The following is a 25960-nucleotide window of genomic DNA, read 5'->3' as shown; positions in this document are numbered from 1 at the left end:
GGCCTCTACTGCCTTCTATGGTAGAGAATTCCACAGGTTCACCACTCTCTGGGTGAAGAAATTCCTCCTCATTTCTGTCCTAAATGGCCTACCCCTTATCCTTAGACTGTGACCCCTGGTTCTGGACTCCCCGACCATCGGGAACATCCTCCCTGCATCTGGTCTGTCCAGTTCTGTCAGAATTTTATAAGTTTCAATCAGATCCCCTCTCATTCTTCTAAACTCCAGCGAGTACAAGCCCAATCGTCCCAATCTCTCCTCATACGTCATTCCTGCCATCCCAGGTATCAGCCTGGTGAATCTTCGCTGCACTCCTTCCATGGCAAGAACATCCTTCCTCAGATAAGGCGACCAAAACAGCACACAATACTCAAGATGTGGTCTCACCAAGGCCCTGTACGACTGCAGCAAGACATCCTTGTTCCTGTACTCAAACCCCCTCGCTACGAAGGCCAACGTACCATTTGCCTTCTTAACCACCTGCATGCTTACCTTCAGCGACTGGTGCACAAGGAAACCCAGGTCTCGTTGCGCTTCACCTTCTCCCAATCTATTGCCATTCAGATAATAATCTGCCTTCCTGTTTTTGCCACCAAAGTGGATAACCTCACATTTATCCACGTTATATTGCATCTGCCATGCTTTTGCCCAATCACCCAACCTGTCCAAATCATCCTGTAGTTTCTCGGCATCCTCCTCACAGCACAGACGCCCACCCAGCTTTGTGTCATCTGCAAATTTGGAGATATTACATCTAGTTCCCTTGTCTAGATCATTAATATATATTGTGAATAGCTGGGGTCCAAGGACCGATCCCTGCGGTACCCCACTAGTCACTGCCTGCCACTCGGAAAAAGAGCCGTTTATTCCAACTCTTTGCTTTCTGTCTGCCAACCAGTTCTCTATCCAAATCAATACCTTGCCCCCAATCCCATGTGCCTTAACTTTACACGCTAATATCTTATGCGGGACCTTATCGAAAGCCTTCTGAAAGTCCAAATACACCACATCCACTGGTTCTCCCTTATCTATTTTACCAGTTACATCCTCAAAAAATTCCAGTAGATTAGTCAAGCACGATTTACCTTTTGTAAATCCATTGACTTTGTCCGATCCGGTCACTGTTTTCCAAGTGCTCTGCTATTACATCTTTTATAATGGACTCTAGCATTTTCCCCACTACCGATGTCAGGCTTACCGGTCTGTAATTCCCCGTTTTCTCTCTACCACCTTTTTTGAATAGTGGGGTAACATTAGCTACCCTCCAATCCATGGGTACTGTTCCAGATTCCATCGAATGTTGGAAGGTGACCAGCAATGCATCTACTATTTCTAGGGCCACTTCCTGAAGTACCCTAGGATGTAGATTATCAGGCCCTGGGGATTTATCGAAGAACCAGCATTGGCGAGAAGGATCGAATGGCTTCCTCCTGTTCTGTAATTTCTATGACTGTGATAGCAAAAGGATTCTAAAGTCTGACAAAGTTCTCTTATGTGCAAAATTCATTTAAACCTATGCTGTTCAAGTACCAAAGGCTTACAGAAACAGGGATTGGCTCACTGACGGATCCCAGCGTGCTCACTCTTCTCAGGAGTCTTTAATAAACTGCAATGAAAGTGAAATAAATGACATTTTACTTTTAGAAATGGCCAGGGACTGAGCACCCCAAGGTTATAGATTGGTAAAAAAACAAAAGCAGCAAGGTTCCCATTCTCACTGGGATCCAACAAACCCTGCTGGAGGTACAAAGTCTTCAGGTGAGGACAGCAATGTGATGGCACTTGGGGATTCAATACACTGGTCTGAACTCAAAAAGAATGGCTGCTTGGGGATTCTACCAAAGGGGGAGGGCAGGGGACGGGTTCCCTGTCTGTGTAACTGTATCCAGCAAGAAGCCAACATCCTCAGTAGAGGTGGGTGAAGAAAATGAGGGGTGGGGAAGACGGAAGACCAAAAGTCCCACTTGTTCTTGATCAAGGTGAAATAATGGCAGCCTTGGACTTCTTAACTACCCCTTTTCAACGACCTCAACCTTTACTGGCACATGTACTGCAGGGATTGCTCAATGGAGATTGAAGTAAAAAGCTGGGTAATGGCATCCTTTAAGAACTGAATAAGCAGTTCTGCACTGATTAAAAATTAAAATGACAATATTTAGTCATATCACATGTCCTGCATTTTCCAAAGTTTCTTTGATTCTGCTTGATATTCAGCACTAGTTTCCCAGAAATGTGTAGAAAGAGAAAGACAAAAAAAATGATATAAAGTATCTTAAGAACATTTCAAGAGTTTCATGTGCAACTGTGGAGTACAATGGCATTTCGCAGGTCAAGGAGAAATTCAACAATGTAAAATTAGATGGGCAAATAACACAGTGAAGCAAGATTTTGAATCAGTTCTACATTGCACCCCTTGTGTTTTTTTCCTAGTTCACTGTAGTAGATACCTTGTGGGAGAGCAGTTTGTTGGTAACCTTGGGCAGGTCCATTGTATGGTCCATATTGAGAGGGTGGAGCGCCCGCCGAATGCTGACTGTTGTATCCGAACTGCTGGTACCCTTGGTAACCAGGCTGAGGCTGCCCGTAAGATGCCATGTGACCCTGTTGATTCATCTTTATTCAGCCAAGTTCATCCCCAAACTGGTCTTACCTGAAATTAGAACAAAAAAGAAATGCATCAAATCATAAAATTCTCTTCCGCGTTACAATTTGGAGATGCTAAAAGCAACTTGATCCGCAAGAACTCCAGTCCCGCCTGGGTATTATAGTGGTGCTTTGTACTGACGCATCAATACATCGCTTCAAAGCCAAAATGTAGGTTCACCTGACGAGTTTCCAATCTCACACGGACCGGAAGGCACGCAGCTTGCGTGGGACAGGAAACACCGACAAATCATTGCAGTGCTCCAGTTACAGGTGACAAACGGGTTCCTGCAATGGCTGCTCGTACAGCTGACGCACACTTCACTCACCAGCACTTCCATTCAGATGCTAATTTTAAACTCCCAGTTACCAAAGCTCTTGCCTGCTGCACGACCGGATATTTCAGACATTCTTCAGCAGGCGATGAGCTGAAGGGCAACACTTTAAAACACGTCAGTGAAAACTGAAGTGCGAGAAAGTGTCAGGGAAAGGTAGGCTGTAGAGCAAATATTGTGGAGTCTTACACAGTGAAGACAAACCTCAAAAGCAACCCCATTGGAACTGGATTAAACTGCACAAATGAGAGCAAGAGTATGTGAGACAAACAACCAATTTACACGTTATCCTTAAATGTATTTTGTCAGTTCGAACGCTGTCCAACATCCACACGTTACCAAGACCAATTTTCTTCACCTCTGCAATATTATCTGCCTCCGTCCCTACCTCTTCCCCCGCTACCACCAAAACCCGAATCCATGCCTTCAGCACCTCAACTTCCATTTGCTGAACTTTCCCAGCCAGCATCCCTGCCTCAAACCTGCTCAAATTACAACTCGCTCAAAATGGCATTCCTCACCCTTACTCTCGTCTCTCTCATCCTCTGCAAGCTCTACTGTCTCCCGAGCTGCCATCTAAATTTTCAGTATCACTTGCAAATCGGCCCACAGTCTCACCCCACCCTACCGTAGCGATCTCCAGCCTTGCATCCTCACATGCACCCTTCGTTCCTCCAACGCTAGCCTACTCCTTGCCCCTTCCTATACCATTGGTTCAGCCACTTTGCTCCAGTCCTCTGGAATTACCTGCCTAAGTCCCTCTGCCTGGCCACCTTACTCTCCGCTTTAAAAGCACCCCCCACCTCCGAAATCCTTCTCTTCCAACTGTCTCAAGCTGCCTAACAAACCCTCTCCAATTTCCCTCCTGCTTGGAGGTCCAATACTTTTTCCCCCTTCCATCTTTCGAATGAGACGTTAAACCGAGGCCCCGTCTGCCCTCAGGTGGACGCGAAAGATCCCATTATCACTATTTCGAAGAAGAGCAGGAGTTCTCCCCGGTGTCCTGGTCAGTCAATATTCATCAGTCAACCAACATCACTAAAACAGATAATCTGGTCATTATCACATTGCTGTTTGTGGGAGCTTGCTGTGCACAAAATGGCTGCCGCATTTCCTACATTACAACAGTGACTCCACTTCAAAAAGTACTTCATTGGCTGTAAAGCGCTTTGGGATGTCCTGAGGTCGAGAAAGTCGCTATATAATGACTCCAGTACTTAACTGTTTAAAGTGAATCTCACTGTTGCTTTTGTTTCCAATCTGTGCATCATGACCTGTGATAGGCTGACTCAACGTCACACCAACTGTATAAAGCAGCAAAAAACTACATGCAGGAGAGTGATTGGGGGAAGGATAACCAGATTGTGTCAGGAAGGGACAGAGCGTACACACAAAGGAGCACACTAGCAAATAGGGTCCGGGTAAGAAAACATGGTAAGACAAATAGGGCCGTAGTACAAAAAAATGTTAAGATGTCTAAAAATGTTAAAAGACAAATCTAAAGGCACTCTATCTGAATGCATGAAGCATTCATAATAAGGTAGATGAATTAACAGCGCAAATAGATGTAAACAGATACGATATAATTGTGATTATGGAGACATGGCTGCAGGGTGACCAAGGCTGGGAGCTGAATATCCAAGGATTTTCGATATTTAGGAAGGACAGGCAAAAAGGAAAAGGAGGTGGGGTGGTGTTGTGAGTAAAGGATGAAATCAGAGCAATAGTGAGAAAGGATATTGGCTCAGAAAATAAAGATGTAGAATCAGTCTGGGTGGAGCTAATAAGCACCAAGGGGCAGAAAACATTGGTGGGAGTTGTTTATAGGCCTCCAAACAGTAGTGGTAATGTAGGGGATGGCATCAAACAGGAAATTAGAGATGCATGTAACAAGGGTACTATAGTAATCATGGGGGACTTTAATCTACATATAGACTGGCCAAACCAAATTAGCAATAATACTGTGGAGGATGAATTCCTGGAGTGTGCACAAGATGGTTTTTTAGACCAGTACGTTGAGGAGCCAACTAGGGAACAGGCTATCCTAGATTGGGTATTGTGCAATGAGAAGGGGTTAATTAATTATCTTGTTGTGCAGGGTCCTTTAGGGAAGAGTGACCAGAACATGATAGAATTCTTCATTAAGATGGAAAGTGAAGAAGTCCAATCCGAAACTAGGGTCCTAAATCTAAACAAAGGAAACTATGAAGATATGAGGAGTGAGTTGGCGGTGATAGATTGGGGAGTTTCATTAAAAGGTATGATGGTGGATAGGCAATGGCTAACATTTAAAGAACGAATGCATGAATTGCAACAGTTATACATTCCTTTCTGGCGCAAAAACACAAAAGGAAAAGCGGCCCAACCATGGCTAAGAAAAGAAATTAAGGATAGTATTAGATCCAAAGAGGAGTCAGATAAAGTTGCCAGAAAAAGTAGCAAGCCTGAGGATTGGGAACAGTTTAGAGTTCAGCAAAAAAGGACCAAGAGATTGATTAAGAGGGGAAAAATTGGGTATGAGAGTAAACGTACAAGGAACATAAAAGTGGATTGTAAAAGCTTCTACAAGTATGTAAAAAGAAAAAGATTGGTGAAAACAAATGTAGGTCGCTTACAGTCAGAAACAGGAGAATTTATAATGGGGAACAAGGAAATGGCAGAGCAATTAAACAAATACTTTGGTTCTGTCTTCATGGAAGAGGACACAAATAACTTCCCAGAAATGCTAGGGAACCAAGGGTCTAGTGAGAAGGAGGAATCAAAGCAAATTAGTATTAGTAAAAAAAAGTGCTGGAGAAATTAATAGGACTGAAAGCCAATAAATCCCCAGGGCCTGATAATCTGCATCCCAGAGTACTAAAAGAGGTAGCCATGGAAATAGTGGATGCATTGGTTGTCATCTTCCAAAATTCTATAGATTATGGAACAGTTCCTGCAGACTGGAGGGTGGCAAATGTAACCCCACTATTTAAAAAAGGAGGGAAGAGAGAAAACAGGGACCTACAGACAAGTTAGCCTAACATCAGTAGTAGAGGATGTGATAACAAGATACTTGGAAAATATCAACGGGATTAGACAAAGTCAACATGGATTTATGAAAGGGAAATCGTGTTTGACAAACCTACTGGAGTTTTTTGATGATGTAACAGGTAGAATAGATAAGGGAGAACCAGTGGATGTGGTGTATTTGGATTTTCAGAAGGCCTTTGATAAAGTCCCACATAAGAGGTTAGTGTGCAAAATTAAAGCACATGAGATTAGGGGTAATATACTGGCATGGATTGAAAATTGGTTAACAGACAGGAAACAGAGTAGGAATAAATGGGTCTTTTTCGGGGTGGCAGGCGGTGACTAGTCGGGTACCGCAGGGATCAGTGCTTGGGCCCCAGCTATTCACAATATATATCAATGATTTGGATGAGGGAACCAAATGTAATATTTCCAAGTTTGCTGACGACACGAAGCTAGGTGGGATTGTGAGGAGGATGCAAAGAGGCTTCAAGGCGATTTAGACAAGTTGAGTGAGTGGGCAAATACATGGCAGATGCAGTATAACATGGATAAATGTGAAGTTATCCACTTCGGTAGGAAAAACAGAAAGCCAGAGTATTATTTAAATGGTGATAGATTGGGAAATGTTGATGTACAAAGGGACCTGGGTGTCCTTATACACCAGTCACTGAAAGCAAACATGCAGGTGCATCAAGCAGTTAGGAAGGCAAATGGTATGTTGGCCTTCATTGCAAGAGGATTTGAGTACAGGAGCAAGGATGTCTTACTGCAGTTATACAGGGCCTTGGTGAGACCACACCTGGAGTACTGTGTGCAGTTTTGGTCTCCTTACCTAAGAAAGGATATACTTGCCATAGAGGGAGTGCAGCGAAGGTTCACCAGACTGATTCCTGGGATGGCAGGACTGTCATATGAGGAGAGATTGGGTCGACTAGGCCTGTATTCAATAGAGTTTAGAAGAATGAGAGGGGATCTCATTGAAACATACAAAATTCTGACAGGGCTAGACAGACTGGATGCAGGGAGGATGTTTCCCCTGGCTGGGGGGTCTAGAACGAGGAGTCACAGTCTCAGGATACGGGGTAGGACATTTAGGACTGAGATGAGAAATTTCTTCACTCAGAAGGTGATGAACCTGCAGAATTCTCTACCACAGAAGGCTGTGGAGGCCAAGTCACTGAATATATTTAAGGAGATAGATAGATAGATTTCTAGACACAAAAGGCATCAAGGGGTATGGGGAGAGAGCAGGAATATGGTGTTGAGATAGAGGATCAGCCATGATCATATTGAATGGCGGAGCAGGCTCAAAGGGCCAAATGGCCTACTCCTGCTCCTATTTTTCTATGTTTCAATAAATCATTTCCAAATTCACAAATGAGCAACTAGCACCTGTACAGGTCTTCCCTTTCAGTTGGCATTCCCATGTACCTTGCACTCGTTAACAGGCAGGCAGTGTAAACACAGACAGACAATATGAAGCAGCTTCGCTGTTGTGAAATGCAAACGGCTCAATTAGTCCCAAGCTTACACCAGAGAAATAAAGACAACACCGTCATGTCAACCTTCACGAGCACAGGACTGTGTCTGAATCGAACATTGGCACCAAGATCGTAGCATATTCGTCCAATTCGAGAATACAGAATTAACAAGAGTGGTTTTTATTCCTTTTTCTGCCAATTTTCACCTTCCCTCTTTTCAAGTTTTTCTTTATAACTGTTCTCAGGATGTGGGCAGCACTCGTGGTTGTGCAGCGACTGACTGCAGGAAACACTTCAAGGACACCCTCAAAGCCTCCTTGAAAAAGTGTAACATCCCCACCGGCACCTGGGAATCCCTGGCCCAAGACTGCACAAAGTGGAGGAGAAGCATCGGGGAAGGCGGCGAACACCTCGAGAGTCTTCGCCGGGAGCAAGCGGAAGCCAAGCGCAGGCAGCGCAAGGAGCGCACGTCAACCCAAGCACCCCACCCACCCGCCCCTTCAACCACCGTCTGCCCCACCTGTGACAAAGACTGTAGGTCCCGCACTGGACTCATCAGTCACCTGAGAATTCATTTTTAATGTGGAAGCAAGTCATCCTCGGTTCCGAGGGACTGCCTAAGAGAGAGGAGAGACTGGTTGCTCAGCCACACAGAATCGACCACACAGTGAGATCTCTGCATAGCAATCAGGAGCAGGAACCCTGGGCAATTTCCCCCTCCCCAGCCCAGATCCACCGAGGCTGATTTCAGCATTGCCCCGTCACCCCAGTTCAGATTAGTGAACTCGGCTCAGACTGGGAGTCAATCTGGTAATTGCTGCCGAACCAGTTCAGCCAGTGAGGGTGCGGAAACTTGGGATAATTTATGCAGCATCAGTAAAGGTGACTGGAGTTTGCAGGGAGACTCTCCCAACAGCTCAGCAAGTTTATCGATTGCATGAATACCTTCAGAGGAGCAAAATTGGGAGAAAATAAAAATCCGGGGGAAAACAAAGTAATCCAGTCGTGCTTCAGATTAAATCCTGTTTAAAAGCTCTCAGGGCACTGTTTCGAAGAGCAGGGGGGAGTTCTCCCCAGTGTTCTGGCCAATATTTATCCCTCAACCAACATCAATAAAAAAATAGGTTATCTGGTCATTTATCACATTGCTGATTGTGGGAGCTTGCTGTGCACAAATTGGTTGCCGCGTTTCCTACATTACAGCAGTGAGTACACTTCAAAAGTACTCCATGGTCGGGAAGGCGCTGTATAAATACAAATTCTCTCTTTCTTGGGCCAGCTCAGCGATAGTACCTGGCTCAGTCAGCTCTGCAACAAGATACGATTTGCTCACTTGAAGGCATCACTGATAGCAGAAAATGCTGCCTCCCCCTCGCGCCCTCCTCCTCCCCAACTGATGTGCGAAAATAGTCGGGACACATTGCAATTCTTGTGAGTTGGATAAGCTGTTTTCACAAGGAATGATTGCTGTCCTTCGAAATAGCTGAAGAATTACTGACCAAAACGAGCAAGGAACAGGGGGAGAAAACACAAATGGACAGTGCGCTCTCTGGCTCCCAAAGTTACTGGCGGAAGGATGGAATTTGCATCGATTATGTTTGCCCTCCCACTAAGCCAGTCACACGACCCCAGCAACAAAACAATAAATAGTTGTCCTGGAGAACACAAGGGCTTTTTAATAATGCATCTACACCAGCCCGCAGTTAATGCAAGTACATTTCTGAGCATGTGCTAACTGGGAGAATCCAGACATGAGCAGGCTCAGGGGACAGGTATGTGGTTTCTAAACCTCTACTACTCTGTCGTCAAAGTGGTTTACATAAACCGTGTTCATCTACTGTAACAAACAGTCCTGCACTTACCCAAACACTTGCGCTGCAGTTAAACTGCTACAGATCTGAAACTGGTATATACCAGCTACAATGCACAGCAAGAGTCCATGTTATATTGCAGATCAATCTCTCTCTGACTGGCAATGTAGTGACTAAAGAGCTCTGCATACGTACTTCGAATTACTCGCACTGCTCCACTCTTTCCATCGGTGGTATTAATTTTAGGAAAGAACAGGCAAGGGTGTCCACTTGGTCCCAACTTTGATAAAGTTCAATGAAGAAGGTTTTAAAGTTTCCATTGGACGGCCCAAGTACTACAACAATGTGCTTTGCTGCGATGTTCGGGCCGCGGGGGGAGCTGCAGCGAGATGGACTCTCGTGGGTCTTGTGCTCGCTGGCTGCACTGCACTCGGGCATCAGGTGGCGAGGGGACGCCGGAGTTATCCTGCCGCGTTCTGCCTCCATGCTGGCCTGTAACTGCTTTCCAGCAACGTGAAAACAGCAGAGACTGGCCGTGAGGCACTCGGTTACTCACACACTAACAGCAGAGACTGGCGGGAAGGCACTCGGTTACTCACACACTAACAGCAGAGACTGGCGGTGAGGCACTCGGTTGCTCACACACTAACAGCAGAGACTGGCGGGAAGGCACTCGGTTACTCACACACTAACAGCAGAGACTGGCGGTGAGGCACTCGGTTGCTCACACACTAACAGCAGAGACTGGCGGTGAGGCACTCGGTTACTCACACACTAACAGCAGAGACTGGCGGTGAGGCACTCGGTTGCTCACACACTAACAGCAGAGACTGGCGGTGAGGCACTCGGTTACTCACACACTAACAGCAGAGACTGGCGGTGAGGCACTCCGTTACTCACACACTAACAGCAGAGACTGGCGGTGAGGCACTCGGGTACTCACACACACTAACAGCAGAGACTGGTGGTGAGGCACTCGGTTACTCACACACTAACAGCAGAGACTGGCGGTGAGGCACTCGGTTACTCACACACTAACAGCAGAGACTGGCGGTGAGGCACTCGGGTACTCACACACACTAACAGCAGAGACTGGCGGTGAGGCACTCCGTTACTCACACACTAACAGCAGAGACTGGTGGTGAGGCACTCGGTTACTCACACACTAACAGCAGAGACTGGCGGCGAGGCACTCGGTTACTCACACACATTAACAGCAGAGACTGGCGGTGAGGCACTCGGTTACTCACACACTAACAGCAGAGACTGGCGGCGAGGCACTCGGTTACTCACACACATTAACAGCAGAGACTGGCGGTGAGGCACTCGGTTACTCACACACATTAACAGCAGAGACTGGCGGTGAGGCACTCGGTTACTCACACACACTAACAGCAAAGACTGGCGGTGAGGCACTCGGTTACTCACACACACTAACAGCAGAGACTGGCGGTGAGGCACTCGGTTACTCACACACACTAACAGCAGAGACTGGCGGTGAGGCACTCGGTTACTCACACACTAACAGCAGAGACTGGCGGGGAGGCACTCGGTTACTCACACACACTAACAGCAGAGACTGGCGGTGAGGCACTCGGTTACTCACACACTAACAGCAGAGACTGGCGGTGAGGCACTCGGTTACTCACACACTAACAGCAGAGACTGGCGGTGAGGCACTCGGTTACTCACACACACTAACAGCAGAGACTGGCGGGGAGGCACTCGGTTACTCACACACTAACAGCAGAGACTGGTGGAGAGGCACTCGGTTACTCACACACACTAACAGCAGAGACTGGCGGTGAGGCACTCGGTTACTCACACACACTAACAGCAGAGACTGGCGGTGAGGCACTCGGTTACTCACACACTAACAGCAGAGACTGGCGGTGAGGCACTCGGTTACTCACACACTAACAGCAGAGACTGGCGGTGAGGCACTCGGTTACTCACACACACTAACAGCAGAGACTGGCGGTGAGGCACTCGGTTACTCACACACACTAACAGCAGAGACTGGCGGTGAGGCACTCGGTTACTCACACACTAACAGCAGAGACTGGCGGTGAGGCACTCGGTTACTGGCGGTGAGGCACTCGGTTACTCACACACACTAACAGCAGAGACTGGCGGTGAGGCACTCGGTTACTCACACACTAACAGCAGAGATTGGCGGTGAGGCACTCGGTTACTCACACACACTAACAGCAGAGACTGGTGGGGAGGCACTCGGTTACTCACACACTAACAGCAGAGATTGGCGGTGAGGCACTCGGTTACTCACACACACTAACAGCAGAGACTGGTGGAGAGGCACTCGGTTACTCACACACACTAACAGCAGAGACTGGCGGTGAGGCACTCGGTTACTCACACACTAACAGCAGAGATTGGCGGTGAGGCACTCGGTTACTCACACACACTAACAGCAGAGACTGGCGGTGAGGCACTCGGTTGCTCACACACTAACAGCAGAGACTGGCGGTGAGGCACTCGGTTACTCACACACTAACAGCAGAGACTGGCGGTGAGGCACTCGGTTACTCACACACTAACAGCAGAGATTGGCGGTGAGGCACTCGGTTACTCACACACACTAACAGCAGAGACTGGTGGGGAGGCACTCGGTTACTCACACACTAACAGCAGAGACTGGTGGGGAGGCACTCGGTTACTCACACACTAACAGCAGAGACTGGCGGTGAGGCACTCGGTTACTCACACACACTAACAGCAGAGATTGGCGGTGAGGCACTCGGTTACTCACACACTAACAGCAGAGACTGGCGGTGAGGCACTCGGTTACTCACACACACTAACAGCAAAGACTGCCTGGAAGTGTTCCCAGCATCCTAAGTGTGTGTTTTTGAGAAAAAAAAATTGTTTAATTTGGGAGACGGATTAAATACTGAAATAAGTCTGCAGATTTCACAAGTGACAAGTCACCTTACACAGGAGCACTGTGTATACTGGACACAATCCATTCATTTATAGATGAAAACTATACTCATGACTCAATGTCGGCCCCTCAAATATCAAACAGCGTGCAACACAGACACTGTTGCACAGCAACATTGTTACTCAGACCGTCAAGTCATCAAAATCTGTGTAATCTCCTTGAAGCTATTCTGTAGGATAGCAGTTTATGGTAAAACAATCTTACTCCAATTTCAGAGTTGAAAGTCACGAGCTAGTCGGGTAAAAAGAGTAATTTATCAATAGGGTCCAGAGTGCACAAGCAACCTTAGACCCTTGGCCAACAGTGCAACACATCCTGAAGTATTTATCAAAATGAAATTGAATCATGCCACATCAACAGGAACAGAACCGTGTGGTATAATTAAGGATGTTGCAATGTTTGTGATCAGTTGATAATTGTATTTTGATCACTGAACTGCATGCTTCAGCACAACCCCTGTACGGTGCTACTGTAAAATGAGAAAGAACTTGACCATGTTTATCTTTGGCAGCAGATTCAGTGATCAGTTATGGGATGCCATACTTTAAGATCATCCTCTCATACTTTCTAAATTCAAGCGCTTTTAATACACCTGCTGTCCAAACCGAGCAACAAAGTTTTACATAAGCAAAAGGCACCGACTGACAGGGAGTTAATGGGACAATTCAATACCAGGGGTCCTGACATCACTCAGAAAAAATGTAGGCATCCCTTGCTGCGTGGAAATTCAGAACCGTTTGACTGAATTACTGGCTCGCAACTCTCAGCTAATCAAATGTTACAAGATACAGGAGCAAGGTACAGTGGCAGCTGATCCTATCGCACCGTCACAAAACCCCAGAGCAACAGCAAAACACAGAATGGTGCCGAGTTGGTGCTCAGTTAGTGGGTTTATAACTGAGTCAGACACAGCTCGGTTTCTACCAGCACAGTAAACAGCTGCAGCCAACTCAGCCGTCTCTCTCTCTCCATTTCCTTAAGAATTCTATCCAACACTATCCCTTGATCCTCCCACATTTGAGATAAACAACAAAGTGAACTGCATTCTTGCACGGTTGAGAGTTTGTTTTGTTCTAAAAAAAGTTAAAAACCTCCCACATTTTCTCAAGCACAATGAAATTCTCCAAAAATGTCACACATCATTCAGGTTTTTCAACTTTAATGCAATATAATCTAGAGGTTCCTCACAAGTTGTGATGTGCAGTATATCAATGCATACGGTTATATTTTGGAAATTTTGTATTTACAAACATGTAAACAATGGCCCGGATTTTGCGACGGTAATGATGGTCGAACTGGCAGCGTGGGCCGCCATGGCCCCTCTGAAACTGACCGTAACCTCAGGACTTAGCGCATGCGCAGATAAACGTGGAAATCCTGAAGTTGCGGTCGGTCATTTCCCTGCTCCAATACTGGCTGCGCTGTGGAACTCCCCATAGCTGGCAATCAGTTGAACTGATTAAACGCAAGCTTTTCCGATCTAATATCGCTGTTAAATACCCCATTCAAAGTTAAGCCTTGTTGGGATAGGTGTAACTGGGGTTTTAATGGCGTCTTGATTGCTGAGCAACTGTTCTGGCCCTGAAAAATGAAATTTATATTTGTGCAATGAACTTTCTCCATTATGATAGAAAATTACAAGATTTTTAAAATAATAAAAAAAATTAAGTTTGATATTTCAGCTTCTACCATAACCCCATGTGTTTGTCCCAATCTTTATTTCACTCTAAAATTTTTAAAAAGTGAATTGAATCAGTGTCTTTTATTTCCTGATTTGCTATCTGCGAGAATTCTTCAATATTATTGGCTGCTTAGACAGCTTTATGACATCACTGCTGCTCTATGCTAGGAATCCCCTTCCGACAGCACCACAATCAATTTAACTTCGAGAAACCCAAGTTTTCGCCACAGAGATCACGAGGTCTTTGTGGGTGGCTTCCTTCGAGGGTCAGCGTGATGGCCGTCGCTTCGCCGCTGAACGCACATTCCAGGCCAATAAAAAAACACATGCAACCACAATCTTGTATAATTATTCCACAAATAAAGCCGCACATAAAAATGCTGCAAATAAGAAATTCCAGATTCCACAAAAATAAAGACAGTAAGTTTTTTTGACAAGAATCTTGTTAATTGAATGGATTGTTATACAGCTGCTAAATACTGGTTGCCAGACTGAACCTGCAAACTCTCAGCCTGGATAAAGCTCAGAGATTGATCTCCACTTGACTAACATAAAAAATATTGGAACTGAGGAGAGAACAATATGCTTTTAAATGTTGCTGGTTATTATTTCGCAAAGCATTCTCCTTTAATACCAAACTTTTGAGCTGATCTAAAGAGTTACTACCCACCGATTTTGGTTACTGTATGTGTAACTACTAGTGGCCATAATTTAAGCTCTCAAACATTTAGTAACACTTGTGCACTGTAGTGACAGAAGCAAGATAATGGGTAATGATATAGACAGCAGTACTCACGTACAGCACCCTCACTCAGCGTCTGCTGAATCAATAGTATAGTTGGGCGAGGAGTTGAACACACAAGTTTCCCAGCTTCCCGGGCAAACTTTTAAACATGCCCAGCGTAAAGTTTAGAAACTTGCACTTGAAACAGATGAAAAGCAACACCGTTTTTAAAGAGACTGTTAACAGTCCTGGGGCAAGTCAGAAAACAGGCAACGGTAACTTTCTGAAAAGAATGCAGTGATTAACCCAAATAGCCCTGGTTGAGATGCATATACTCATTTCACTCAAAGGGGGTCATTTTAACCTCACCCGCCATGCGGGAAACCCACAGAATCAGGTGGAACGCCAGTGCTACATCCCACCTGATATTACTCTACACGGGCTTCAATGCCTTGTTGGAGCAGCCACACTTCATAAATCTAGACAGTGGGTGATGCCCAGCTGTTCAATACTGGGGCCATCTGCAACCAGCCCAATCCTGTTCCCACGTGTACCTCCAGGCAAGCTCAACAGATAGTGACCGAGGGCAGCCAGCCTGGTTTATCTCTCCCATTCTCACCTCAAAGCACTTAGCAATTGTCACACCCCTCCTGCCACCCTGGTAGTGCGGAGTTAGCTTCCTTGCTTACACAACTACTCATGGAGAAACCTCACCGTGTCATCGGGAAAGATGCAACTCAGCCACTTAGGGTCCAGTAAAACCTATACAAGCCGTCGCAGTCCTTCACCCTGAACCGCGCCCAGTGCCTACATCAACTCAAGGTTTCCAACCTGGTGCAGGAAACTCTTTTTTATCCGGCACCGACGGGACTGGCATGGTGCCAGTTTATCAAAAAGTCCAGATTACAGAGAGGTATACTTACCAAGGTACGAGAGTCCCGTACACGGCCACAGATCCAGGCGTCCCTGTTGCATAGCAACAGGTGCAGGAACCCCGGTTACACGGCCACAGATCCAGGAACGGCCACTAATATGAAGTAAAACTTACCTGAACCTACTCCTGAATTTTGCCGGTTAACAGAGATTTCCGGTTATTTAGGTGCCGGTAAATCGAGAGTTTCCTGGAGTTTTCAATGCAGCAAGTTCAAACTGAGATTACTCGGCATACAGTACTTGTAAAGAGGACAGCATATTCCAAGTGCTGGGGAGTTTCTAAGGCTCCCCCAACAGTGAAAATAGACTTGCTGTTTTATGCGCCTATAAAAAGAGGCTCTATTATGACTTAACAAAATAAATAAACTCCTGACCATCCATTCTTTGCCCCGTCAATGCTCAGACCATTCTGTTCCCAGGATACGGGTGATGGAAAATCTTTTAGGATTGAAATATGCAAAGATTTCAAAGATGTATTTCTTGGTTTTAGGCATCACACTGAAACACACATTTGTCCAAACTGACAGTGAATGTCAAGGCACATGATTCTACTGGTAGAAAGAATACCGCACAATCTCTTAATACGCAATTGCTGTTTAGAAATCAAACAGATTCCACGAAACTGTCCCGGCATCTATCTCCCCACAGGCAGCCTACTAATGTCAGTACTGTATTAATCTGAACAACGGTTTCAGCAAAATCTACATTCGTGCGATGTTACACATTGTGTTCCTGCTTTGAGTGTGCCTTGCTCAATGATCCTGCGCTGGGCCCAGTCTACAACAGTGCAGCCACTCTGCAGGGCAATGCCTGTGAATTCCCAGCTTTGACCCAGCACCTTTTTAATCAGGAAGACAATGGACTGGAGATTTACTGCATACAATCTGAAGTAATGTATACAGTTACCTCCATAGGGACGGTACCAATTACTAAAGTGAAGAAATTCATTGGGAAACTGCAGAATTGCTTACTCCTCTGGGAAATCCCTGTAACTCACCTTGTTATTCTAGCTGTTACCCACAGGCCATTTGGTTCAAACAGGTTTTTAAAACTGTCAAATCACAGAAAATTTAAAATAGGGATTTAAAAGCGCAACAGAAAATCAGCAACATGTCCCGAGTTTTTCCGAGGGAATCAACCTTATTTTACAAATACAAAATGTTTAAAACATTTAAATAAGAACACATTTCACAGGCCAGGCCAAGTCCCGACTGAAGGAGACAGAAAAGGTCGACAGGTCCTGACAGACACAGAGTGGAGGAGTAGGACAAGAGTTAAGTTTGACACAATTTATGGACCCGAGCCCAGACACTCCTAGACACAGTTGTGGCGCAAGCACTGAGGGACGATGCACTGCACAGCAGGATGAGTCACAGGGCAATGCGAGAGCGCTCTACACAGGTGAGGCAGTCTTGCAGGTGTTCAGTTCAGCTACCATTTTGCTCATCACATGGTCTGAGTTAATGTCTTTATTTCAGTCACGCTGAGTTTATTGACTCTCAGGAACCTCTACAGAGAGTGAAGCTCCTATCACCAACCACACTGCTTCAGCAGATGATGGATTGACTGCATCTGAATTTGTCGTATAAGACAGGCTTTCAGGCAACAGTGGCCTGGGGCAGGGGGGTATAGAAGATAGCAGGAGTAGGCCATTCGGCCCCTCGAGCCTGCTCCGCCACTTAATGAGATCATGGCTGATCATCCAAATTCAGTACCCTGTCCCTGCTTTCTCCCTATATCCCTTTAGCCTGAAGAAATATATCCAACTCCTTCTTGAATATATTTAATAAGTTGGCCTCAACTGCCTTTTGTGGCAGAGAATTCCACAGGTTCACCACTCTCTGGGTGAAGAAATTCCTCCTCATCTCAGTCCTAAATGGCTTACCCCTTATCCTTAGACTGTGATCCCTGGTTCTGGACTCCCCCGCCATCGGGAACATCCTTCCTGCATCTAGTCTGTCTAGTCCTGTTAGAATTTTATAAGTTTCAAAGAGATCCCCTCTCATTCTTCTAAACTCTAGCGAATATAAGCCCAATCGACTTCATCTCTCCTCATACGTATACAGGTAGGAGCGATATGGACGAGCTTCTTGCATTGTTGAAGAATCCTGAGCTACAGCTGCACAACCTCATGTGGCCTTGCCATAGTTAGAGATCTGCTTCAATTAGAACATTCTGGAAGACTAACTGCATGGCCACATCTTGGGAAGATTGTAGAGGAACAATCCCAGCATGGAATTGACGGTGTAGCCAACTGCAAAAACAGGATGATTTTTCCCTGCAGCTGCGGAATAGCTTCGATGGATACGGATACAAATACCAAACCAAGGAGCTGGACAACTTCATCCAACATGAATTGTCTTTAGTTTGCTGGACCTGCATGCTAAAGGATAAAGCAGATTGTGAGCATCAAGAGAGAGAAAACAGGGAATTACAGACCGGTAAGCCTGACATCGGTAGTGGGGAAAATGCTAGAGTCCATTATAAAAGATATAATAGCTGAGCACTTGGAAAACAGTGACAGGATCGGACAAAGTCAACATGGATTTACAAAAGGTAAATCGTGCTCGACTAATCTACTGGAATTTTTTGAGGATGTAACTGGCAAAATAGATAAGGGAGAACCAGTGGATGTGGTGTATTTGGACTTTCAGAAGGCTTTTGATAAGGTCCCGCATAAGAGATTAGCGTGTAAAGTTAAGGCACATGGGATTGGGGGCAAGGTATTGACTTGGATAGAGAACTGGTTGGCAGACAGAAAGCAAAGAGTTGAAATAAACGGGTCTTTTTCCGAGTGGCAGGTAGTAACTAGTGGGGTACCGCAGGGATCGGTCCTTGGACCCCAGCTATTCACAATATATATTAATGATCTAGACAAGGGAACTAGATGTAATATCTCCAAATTTGCAGATGACACAAAGCTGGGTGGGCGTGTGTGCTGTGAGGAGGATGCCGAGAAACTCCAGGATGATTTGAACAGGTTGGGCGATTGGGCAGAAGCATGGCAGATGCAATATAACGTGGATAAATGCGAGGTTATCCACTTTGGTGGCAAAAACAGGAAGGCAGATTATCTGAATGGCAATAGATTGGGAGAAGGGGAAGTGCAACGAGACCTGGGTGTCCTTGTGCACCAGTCGCTGAAGGTAAGTACGCAGGTGCAGCAGGCGGTTAAGGCGGCAAATGGTATGTTGGCCTTCGTAGCGAGAGGGTTTAAGTACAGGAACAAGGATGTCTTGCTGCAGTTGTACAGGGCCTTGGTGAGACCACACCTTGAGTACTGTGTGCAGTTTTGGTCACCTTATCTGAGGAAGGATGTTCTTGCCATGGAAGGAGTGCAGCGAAGATTCACCAGGCTGATACCTGGGATGGCAGGAATGACGTATGAGGAGAGATTGGGTCGATTGGGCTTGTACTCACTGGAGTTTAGAAGAATGAGAGGGGATCTCATTGAAACTTATAAAATTCTGACAGGACCGGACAGACTAGATGCAGGAAGGATGTTCCTGATGGTCGGGAAGTCCAGATCCAGGGGTCACAGTCTAAGGATAAGGGGTAAGCCATTTAGGACAGAGATGAGGAGGAATTTCTTCACCCAGAGAGTGGTGAACCTGTGGAATTCTCTACCACAGAAGGCAGTAGAGGCCAATACATTAAATATATTCCAGAAGGAGTTGGATATATTTCTTAAGGCTAAAGGGATCAAGGGGTATGGGGAGAAAGCAGGGACCGGGTACTGAATTTGGATGATCAGCCACGATCGCATTGAATGGCGGAGCAGGCTCGAGGAGCCGAATGGCCTACTCCTGGTCCTATGTAATCCTCCCATCCAACGTACGAAAGATTTCCAGTGTACAGCTCAAACTAAACCTCTGCTACTCATGCATTTGGCCACCAGAATTTAGGCAAATCACCAATACTCTGCAGTGACTAATGCTAACTGGGAACTGGAAAAGCTCACCCGCCAGTCTTTTCACAGTACCAACAACAGAGGTTGGGTTCAGGGGGGCAAGACAGCCTTCAGCTCATCAAGAGCTGGAAACTCTGGCAGACTAAAGTTAAGCTGATAAGGTTGCCACCGAGGCCAACAATACCATTTATATATTTATGCATTGATATAGCGCCTTTAACGTAGTAAATCGTCCCAAGGCGCTTCACTGGAGTATTAAAAGACAAAAAAATTGACACCGAGCCACATAAGGATAAATTAGGGCAGGTGACCAAAAGCTTGGTCAAAGAGGTAGGTTTTAAGGAGCATCCTAAAGGAGGTAGCGAGGCGGAGAGGTTTAGGCAGAGAATTCCAGAGCTTAGGGCCCAGGCAACAGAAGGCACGGCCACCAAAGGTTGAGCGATTATAATCAGGGATGTTCAAGAGGGCAGAATAAGAGGAGCGCAGATATCTCGGGGGGGGGGGGGGGGGGGGGGGGGGAGGTGTGGGGCTGAAAGAGATTACAGAGATAAGGAGGGGCGAGGCCATGGAGGGATTTGAAAACAAGGATGAGAATTTTGAAATCGAGGTGTTGCTTAAACAGGAGTCAATGTAGGTCAGTGAGCACAGGGGGTGATGGGTGAACGAAACTTGGTGCAAGTTAGGACACGGGTAGCCGAGTGTTGGATGACCTCAAGTTTACGTAGGGTAGAATGTGGGAGACCAGCCAGGAGTGTGTTGGAATAGTCAAGTCTAGATATACAAAGGCATGGATGAGGGTTTCAGCAGCGGATGAGCTGAGGCAGGGGCGGAGACGGGCGATGTTACGGAGGTGGAAATAGGCGGTCTTAGTTATGCTACGGGTGTGTGGTCGGAAGCTCAATTCAGGGTCAAATATGACACCAAGGTTGTGAGCAGTGTGGTTCAGCCTCAGACAGATGTTAGGGAGAGCGATGGAGTCAGTGGCTGGGGAACAGAGTTTGTCAATGGCTTCGGTCTTCCCAATATTTAACTGGAGAAAATTTCTGCTCATTCAGGACTGGATGTCGGACAAGCAGTCTGACAATTTAGAGACCGTGGAGGGGTCGAGAGAAGAGGTAGTGAGGTAGAGCTGGGTGTCGTCAGCGCTGTCGCCAAGGGCCAACATGTAGACGAGAAATAGGAGGGGGCCCAAGGATCGATCCTTGGGGGACACCGGAGCTAATAAGCAAACGGATGCGAAACCAGGTTACCTCACACAAGGAGCGTAGAGTTTATTTACTTTGTGAAAAAAATGTACTCGAAGTTATACTGGTGCAGTTAATAACCAGTGAAAAGTGAGCAGATTACTAAAAATGGATTACCCCAATCTCCAAATGACCCAGTGGCCTGATCTAACATTTTGGTGCCACAACCCCTCAGACAGAACATATTACTCCACTCCGCTCAAAACCATTCGCCAAATCTACAACTTTCACTGCTGTGCGGAGAAGGTTACCCCATTCAGTCAGTGCAATTTTGATTGTGGCATATTTAATTCTCTAGCAGTCCATCAGCTTGGGTTCCAAGAAATATTTTCTCAAACTCACTGCTTCAGGACAGGCTGAATTCTGTCAAGCAGAAACGCACAGAACAGATTTCTGGGCTCGGCACTAGAAATAAAAGCAGCCACCACCATGCAGTGCATTTGGAAGGAAGATTAAACGTTAAATAGCCAAGCGTTTTCGCTGCATCATTTCAGATTTAAAAAGATTCACCCACCATTTCCCGACGGGTTAGATTACTGTTCAGCTGCTGCCAAGAGTAACATCTGGAACAGGAAGAACACGAGGAGGCCATGCAGCCCCTCGACTCTGATCTGCCATTCACTTAGATCACCCTGATCTGTACCTCAACGTCATTTACTTGCCTTAGCTCCACATCCCGATACCCAACAATAATCGATTGGTCAGTCTTGAAAACTCCAATCGTCCCAGCATCCACAGCCTTTTGGGGGAGAGGATTCCAGATTTCTATTATCCTTCATGTGCTCCCGATCTCCCTTCTCAATGGCCTAGCGCTAATTTTAAGATTATGTCCCCTTGTCCCCCACCTGAGGAAATCGTTTCCCTGTATATACCGTAGCGTCATAACAGCACAGGAGGCCATCCGGCCCATCGAGTCCATGCCGGCTCTCTGTAGAGCAATCCAGTCAGTCCCATTCCCCTGCTCTATCCCCATAGCCCTGCAAGTTTATTTCCCTCAAGTGCCTATCCAGTCTCCCCTTGAAAACATTGAGTATGTCCGCTTCCACCACTTCCGTCGGCAGCGAATTCCAGGTCCTCACCACGCGCTGCGTAAAAAAGTTTTTCCTCACGTCCCCCCTGTATCTCTTGCCCAAAACCTTAAATCTGTGTCCCCTAGTCCTTGTACCATCAACTAGTGGGAACAGCCTCTCCCCGTCTAGCCTATCCAAACCCGTCATAATCTTGTACACCTCGATCAAATCACCCCTCAACCTCCTTTGCTCTAATGAAAACAAATCCAGCTTCTCCAACCTATCCTTGTAGCTAAGATTTCCCATCCCCGGAACCATTCTGGTAAATCTCCTCTGCACCCTCTCGAGGGCCTTCACATCCTTCCTAAAGTGTGGTGACCAGAACTGGGCGCAATACTCCAGTTGTGGCCTAACCGGCGCTTTATAAAGGTTCAGCATAACTTCTCTACTTTTGTACTCAATACCGCTATTTATGAAGCCCAAGATCCCATATTCTTTGCTAACCACTCTCTCAATATGTCCTGCCACCTTCAGGGACCTATGCACATTAACTCCCAGGTCCCTCTGTCCCCGCACACTCTTTAAAACTGTGCCATTAAGTGTATATTGCCTCTCCCTGTTCCTTCTGCCAAAATGCATCACCTCACACTTCTCTATTAAATGCCATCTGCCATTTGTCTGCCCATTCTGCTAGCCTTTCTATGTCCTGTTGCAGTCGATTCTATATATATTTTCTGTATATATCAAATCCTTTTAATATTTTAAACACCTTGATCAGATCATCCCTCAATCTTCTAAACTCAAGGGAATACAATCATAATACAAGTTTATGCAACCTGTCCTCTTAATTTAATACTCCAAGCCCCTGCTGCAATTTTATGCCACGTCAAACATCGAGAGACTGTACCAAGAGGCAGAGCCCGACTGGTACACAGCAATAGACTGGGAAGAGGAAGTAATGACAGCTTGATGAAAAGTCAAGACCAAAAATACAAGAGCATTAGTGGAAACAAGTCAGAACACATCAGAAAGAATATACTTCAGTACAATTGATATTATGCACTGTGACTGCTCAGTAATAGACTGTGACCAAAGATACAAATCAGGGACAGTCAGACCCACAGCAAGATCACAAAAATTAAGTCTTGATCCTTTTAATAACATATCTCCGGTATGCAACGACGAAATCGCCCCACCCTTCGCACTCTGAATTCAGTGGGACACAGAGTACAAATGTCATTCCAACAGGAGCATCTGTCACAGCCTCAGATTTCAGTCTTTGATAAAGTGAGGGAACACAGCAATTAGCCGTAACTGCAATTATACATTTCTGATGATCACTACAATAAGCAGAGCGCATGGGCTGTTTAATAATCTTCCGTATGATCCAGACAAGGCAACAAATAATGATTCATTTCAAGACTAATGATCTAAAGTGTCAGATGATCCAAATGCAGATATAATTCGTTTTTTTAAATTTAGATTCTTTGAGATATGTACTTAAAATGAATTACAACTAGCTAGCAAAGACAGTATAAAACATGAAAAATTCAAATTTAAATCCCCACTCAAAGGGGCAGTTCAGGCAGAAGCTTGTTACATGCAAAGCAACAAAGGCTTCGACTATACAGAGTTCCACCTTGGTATTCCAAGAAGGTAGACTTTGAGTAAAAATCATAAACCATTAACAACTTGCACTTCAGTCAGAGGTGGAACACCGGACAATTGTTAGGAGAGTGTTAGGGAAAGATGGCCAAATCGGTGCATCCTGAGGAGGCTTTTGAAAGTGAAGAGACAAGTGGCAAAGCAGCAGGCTTGAGGAAGAGAATTCCAGAGTGCAGGATATGATGACTGGAGGCTCTGTCACCAATGGTACGGGAGGGCGCAGAGGATGAGCGGGGGTGTAGGGCTGGAGGAGATTGCAGAGGTGGGGTGCAACGCGGCCATAGTAAGATTAGAAGACAGACCTTTTAAAATCAATATGCTGCAGGACAAAGAACTAATGAAGGTCAAAAAGGTCAGCAGGGACAGGTGAGCAGGACTTAATACGTGACAGAATGTGGGAGAATTTTGAGTGAGCTAAGCTCAGGAGGCCTGGGAGGGGGGAGTTGGATAAGTCAAGGACAATGGCAGCAAAGGCAAATACAGGAACAGAGAGCATCAGTGTTTCCCAAGGAGGAAAAGGTGGGGTGAATGTGGAGTTTGAAGGTCAGCTCAGGGTCAAACAAGCACCAAGGGGAGATGGAGAATTTTTTTTACGCAGCGAGTTGTTATGCTCTGGAATGTGCTGCCTGAAAGTGCGGTGGAAGCAAATTCAACAATAACTTTTCAAAAGGGAATTGGATAAATACTTGAAAAGGAAAAATTTGCAGGGTTATGGGGAACGAGCAGGGGGCAGTGGGACTAATTGGAGAGCTCGTTCAAAGAGCCGGTACAGGCACGATGAGCCGAATGGCCTCCTTTGTGCTGTATGATTCTATGAAGACTGTGCACTGTCAGTTAAGTGAGCAGTCAGGAGCGGGGATAAAACCAGGGACCAAGATATGAAGTGGGGAACCAAGAGAACAGCTTTGGTTTTGCCAATACCGAGCTGGAAAGTTCTGGCTCATCCACAATTTCAGGTCAGACAAGAAATCACTTTAAATCCAGGCTGGCGGCAGAGACAGCAAGCTGGGCACCGTCAGCAGAAAAGTGCGCAACTGAAAATTATTTCTAGTGCAGAAATGCTACAGCAACTTTTACTTAGGTAAATGGTACTCTATTTGTTCCCAAACCCATCACTTGAAATGACAGAATTCCTGCTGGAATATGCATGTTCATAAAACACTGGCAATCTACAGAACGCGTGCTCACGGGGAATGACCAAACAGCCGTGGGTTTACAGGGGCTGCGCCCTCGGTATTCTCAGCTTGATGACATTTTAGCGTAAAAGCAGGAAGGGCGAGCGCATCACCAGGCCTGGGTGATTGAGAGACTCGAGAACCGGCAACACTTGGGCGCACCACAAATCGATGATCCAGCTTGATAACAGAATTCACCAGCCAAACAACGTGGCACTCTTCAAACTCTCAGAAAACCGTGGTGAGTTTGCCGTGCTAACAGCCAATCATTTTACTACTAATTTGAATGAGAAGAAATATTTGTGCAATTTTACTAATCAGGAACAAAAAATTTCCTTTCTTTTTACAAACGTGCACTGTGCAGCAAAAATAATGCGCACTAAACCGCTAAGTTGCATTTCTATACATTTAGGTGTCAACCATAGCTCAGTGGGCGGCACGCTCGCCTCAGGCAGAGACTGGAGCACAAAAATCTAGGCTGACACTCCAGTACAGTGCTGAGGGAGTGCCGCACTGTCGGAGGTGCTGTCTTTCGGATGAGACATTAAACCGAGGCCCCGTCTGCTCTCGCAGGTGGACGTAAACGATCCCGCGGCCAATCCTCCCGTAATCGGGCTGCCCCACGCAGGCCGTTCACCAGCTGCTGCCGCTGGAAGATGCCATGCTACAAATTTAAAGATACCGCGCACATAGATCGCAAATTACAGGGAACATTGCCTGTGGCACTAAAGAGCAGGGGAGTTCTCCCCGGTGTCCTGGGCCAATATTTATCCCTCAACCAATAACTCGAGAGAGATGATCTGGTCATTTATCACATTGCTGTTTGTGGGAGCTTGCTGTGCGCAAATTGGCTGCTGCATTTCCTACATTACAACAACAACTACACTTCAAAAAGTACTTCATTGGCTGTGGAGCGCCGAGATATCCCACGGTGGGGAAAGGCGCTACAGAAATGCAAGTCTGTCTGCCTCGCGATTGCTGCGGTCCCGGGGATGAGGCTTCAACCCAGAGCCCAGGGAGGGAGCGCCTGGAGCCGGGGGGGCAGGTGTGGAGCCTGAGGAGCGGGGCCCGGGTCTCTCTCCCACTGCCCGGGCCCAGGGCCTCTCCCTCCCCGGGCCCAGAGCCTCTGCCTCTCTCCCCGGCCTACACTCTCACCTCTCCGGTCTCACCTCTCCGGCCTCTCCCACTCCCCGGGCCCCTCTCCCTCCCCGGCCTCTCCCACTCCCCGGGCCCAGGGCCCAGGGCCTCTCCCTCTCCCTCCCCGGGCCCGGCCTACACTCTCACCTCTCCGGCCTCTCTCCCCGAGCCTCTCCCACTCCCTCTCCCCGGGCCTGTCTCTCTCCCCGGGCCCAGGCTCTCTCTCCCCGGCCTCTC

General features: G+C 46.4%; 1 protein-coding gene across 4 annotated transcripts in view; it reads right to left on the bottom strand.

The window, feature by feature from the left end:
* LOC147098703 (protein transport protein Sec24C-like) overlaps positions 1 to 25960 on the bottom strand; it is a 109077-nt gene that overhangs the window by 66643 nt on the left and 16474 nt on the right. For 3 of the 4 annotated variants that reach the window (XM_085970751.1, XM_085970750.1, XM_085970753.1), the window contains exon 2: positions 2448 to 2650. In XM_085970751.1, coding sequence (XP_085826877.1) covers positions 2448 to 2613 — 166 coding nt within the window. In that variant the 5' untranslated portion in view covers positions 2614 to 2650. Of the gene's footprint in view, positions 1 to 2447; positions 2651 to 25870; positions 25931 to 25960 lie in introns of those variants that run through there. The other variant, XM_085970752.1, reaches the window with a different exon arrangement.

This window comes from Somniosus microcephalus, chromosome 29 (genome assembly GCF_052327205.1).
Source record: "Somniosus microcephalus isolate GS21.2 chromosome 29, FLI_Smic_1.0, whole genome shotgun sequence".
NCBI lineage: Eukaryota > Metazoa > Chordata > Chondrichthyes > Squaliformes > Somniosidae > Somniosus > Somniosus microcephalus.
The sequence above is the reverse complement of the archived record's forward strand: the minus strand, read 5'-3'. Positions and strand labels throughout refer to the sequence as shown.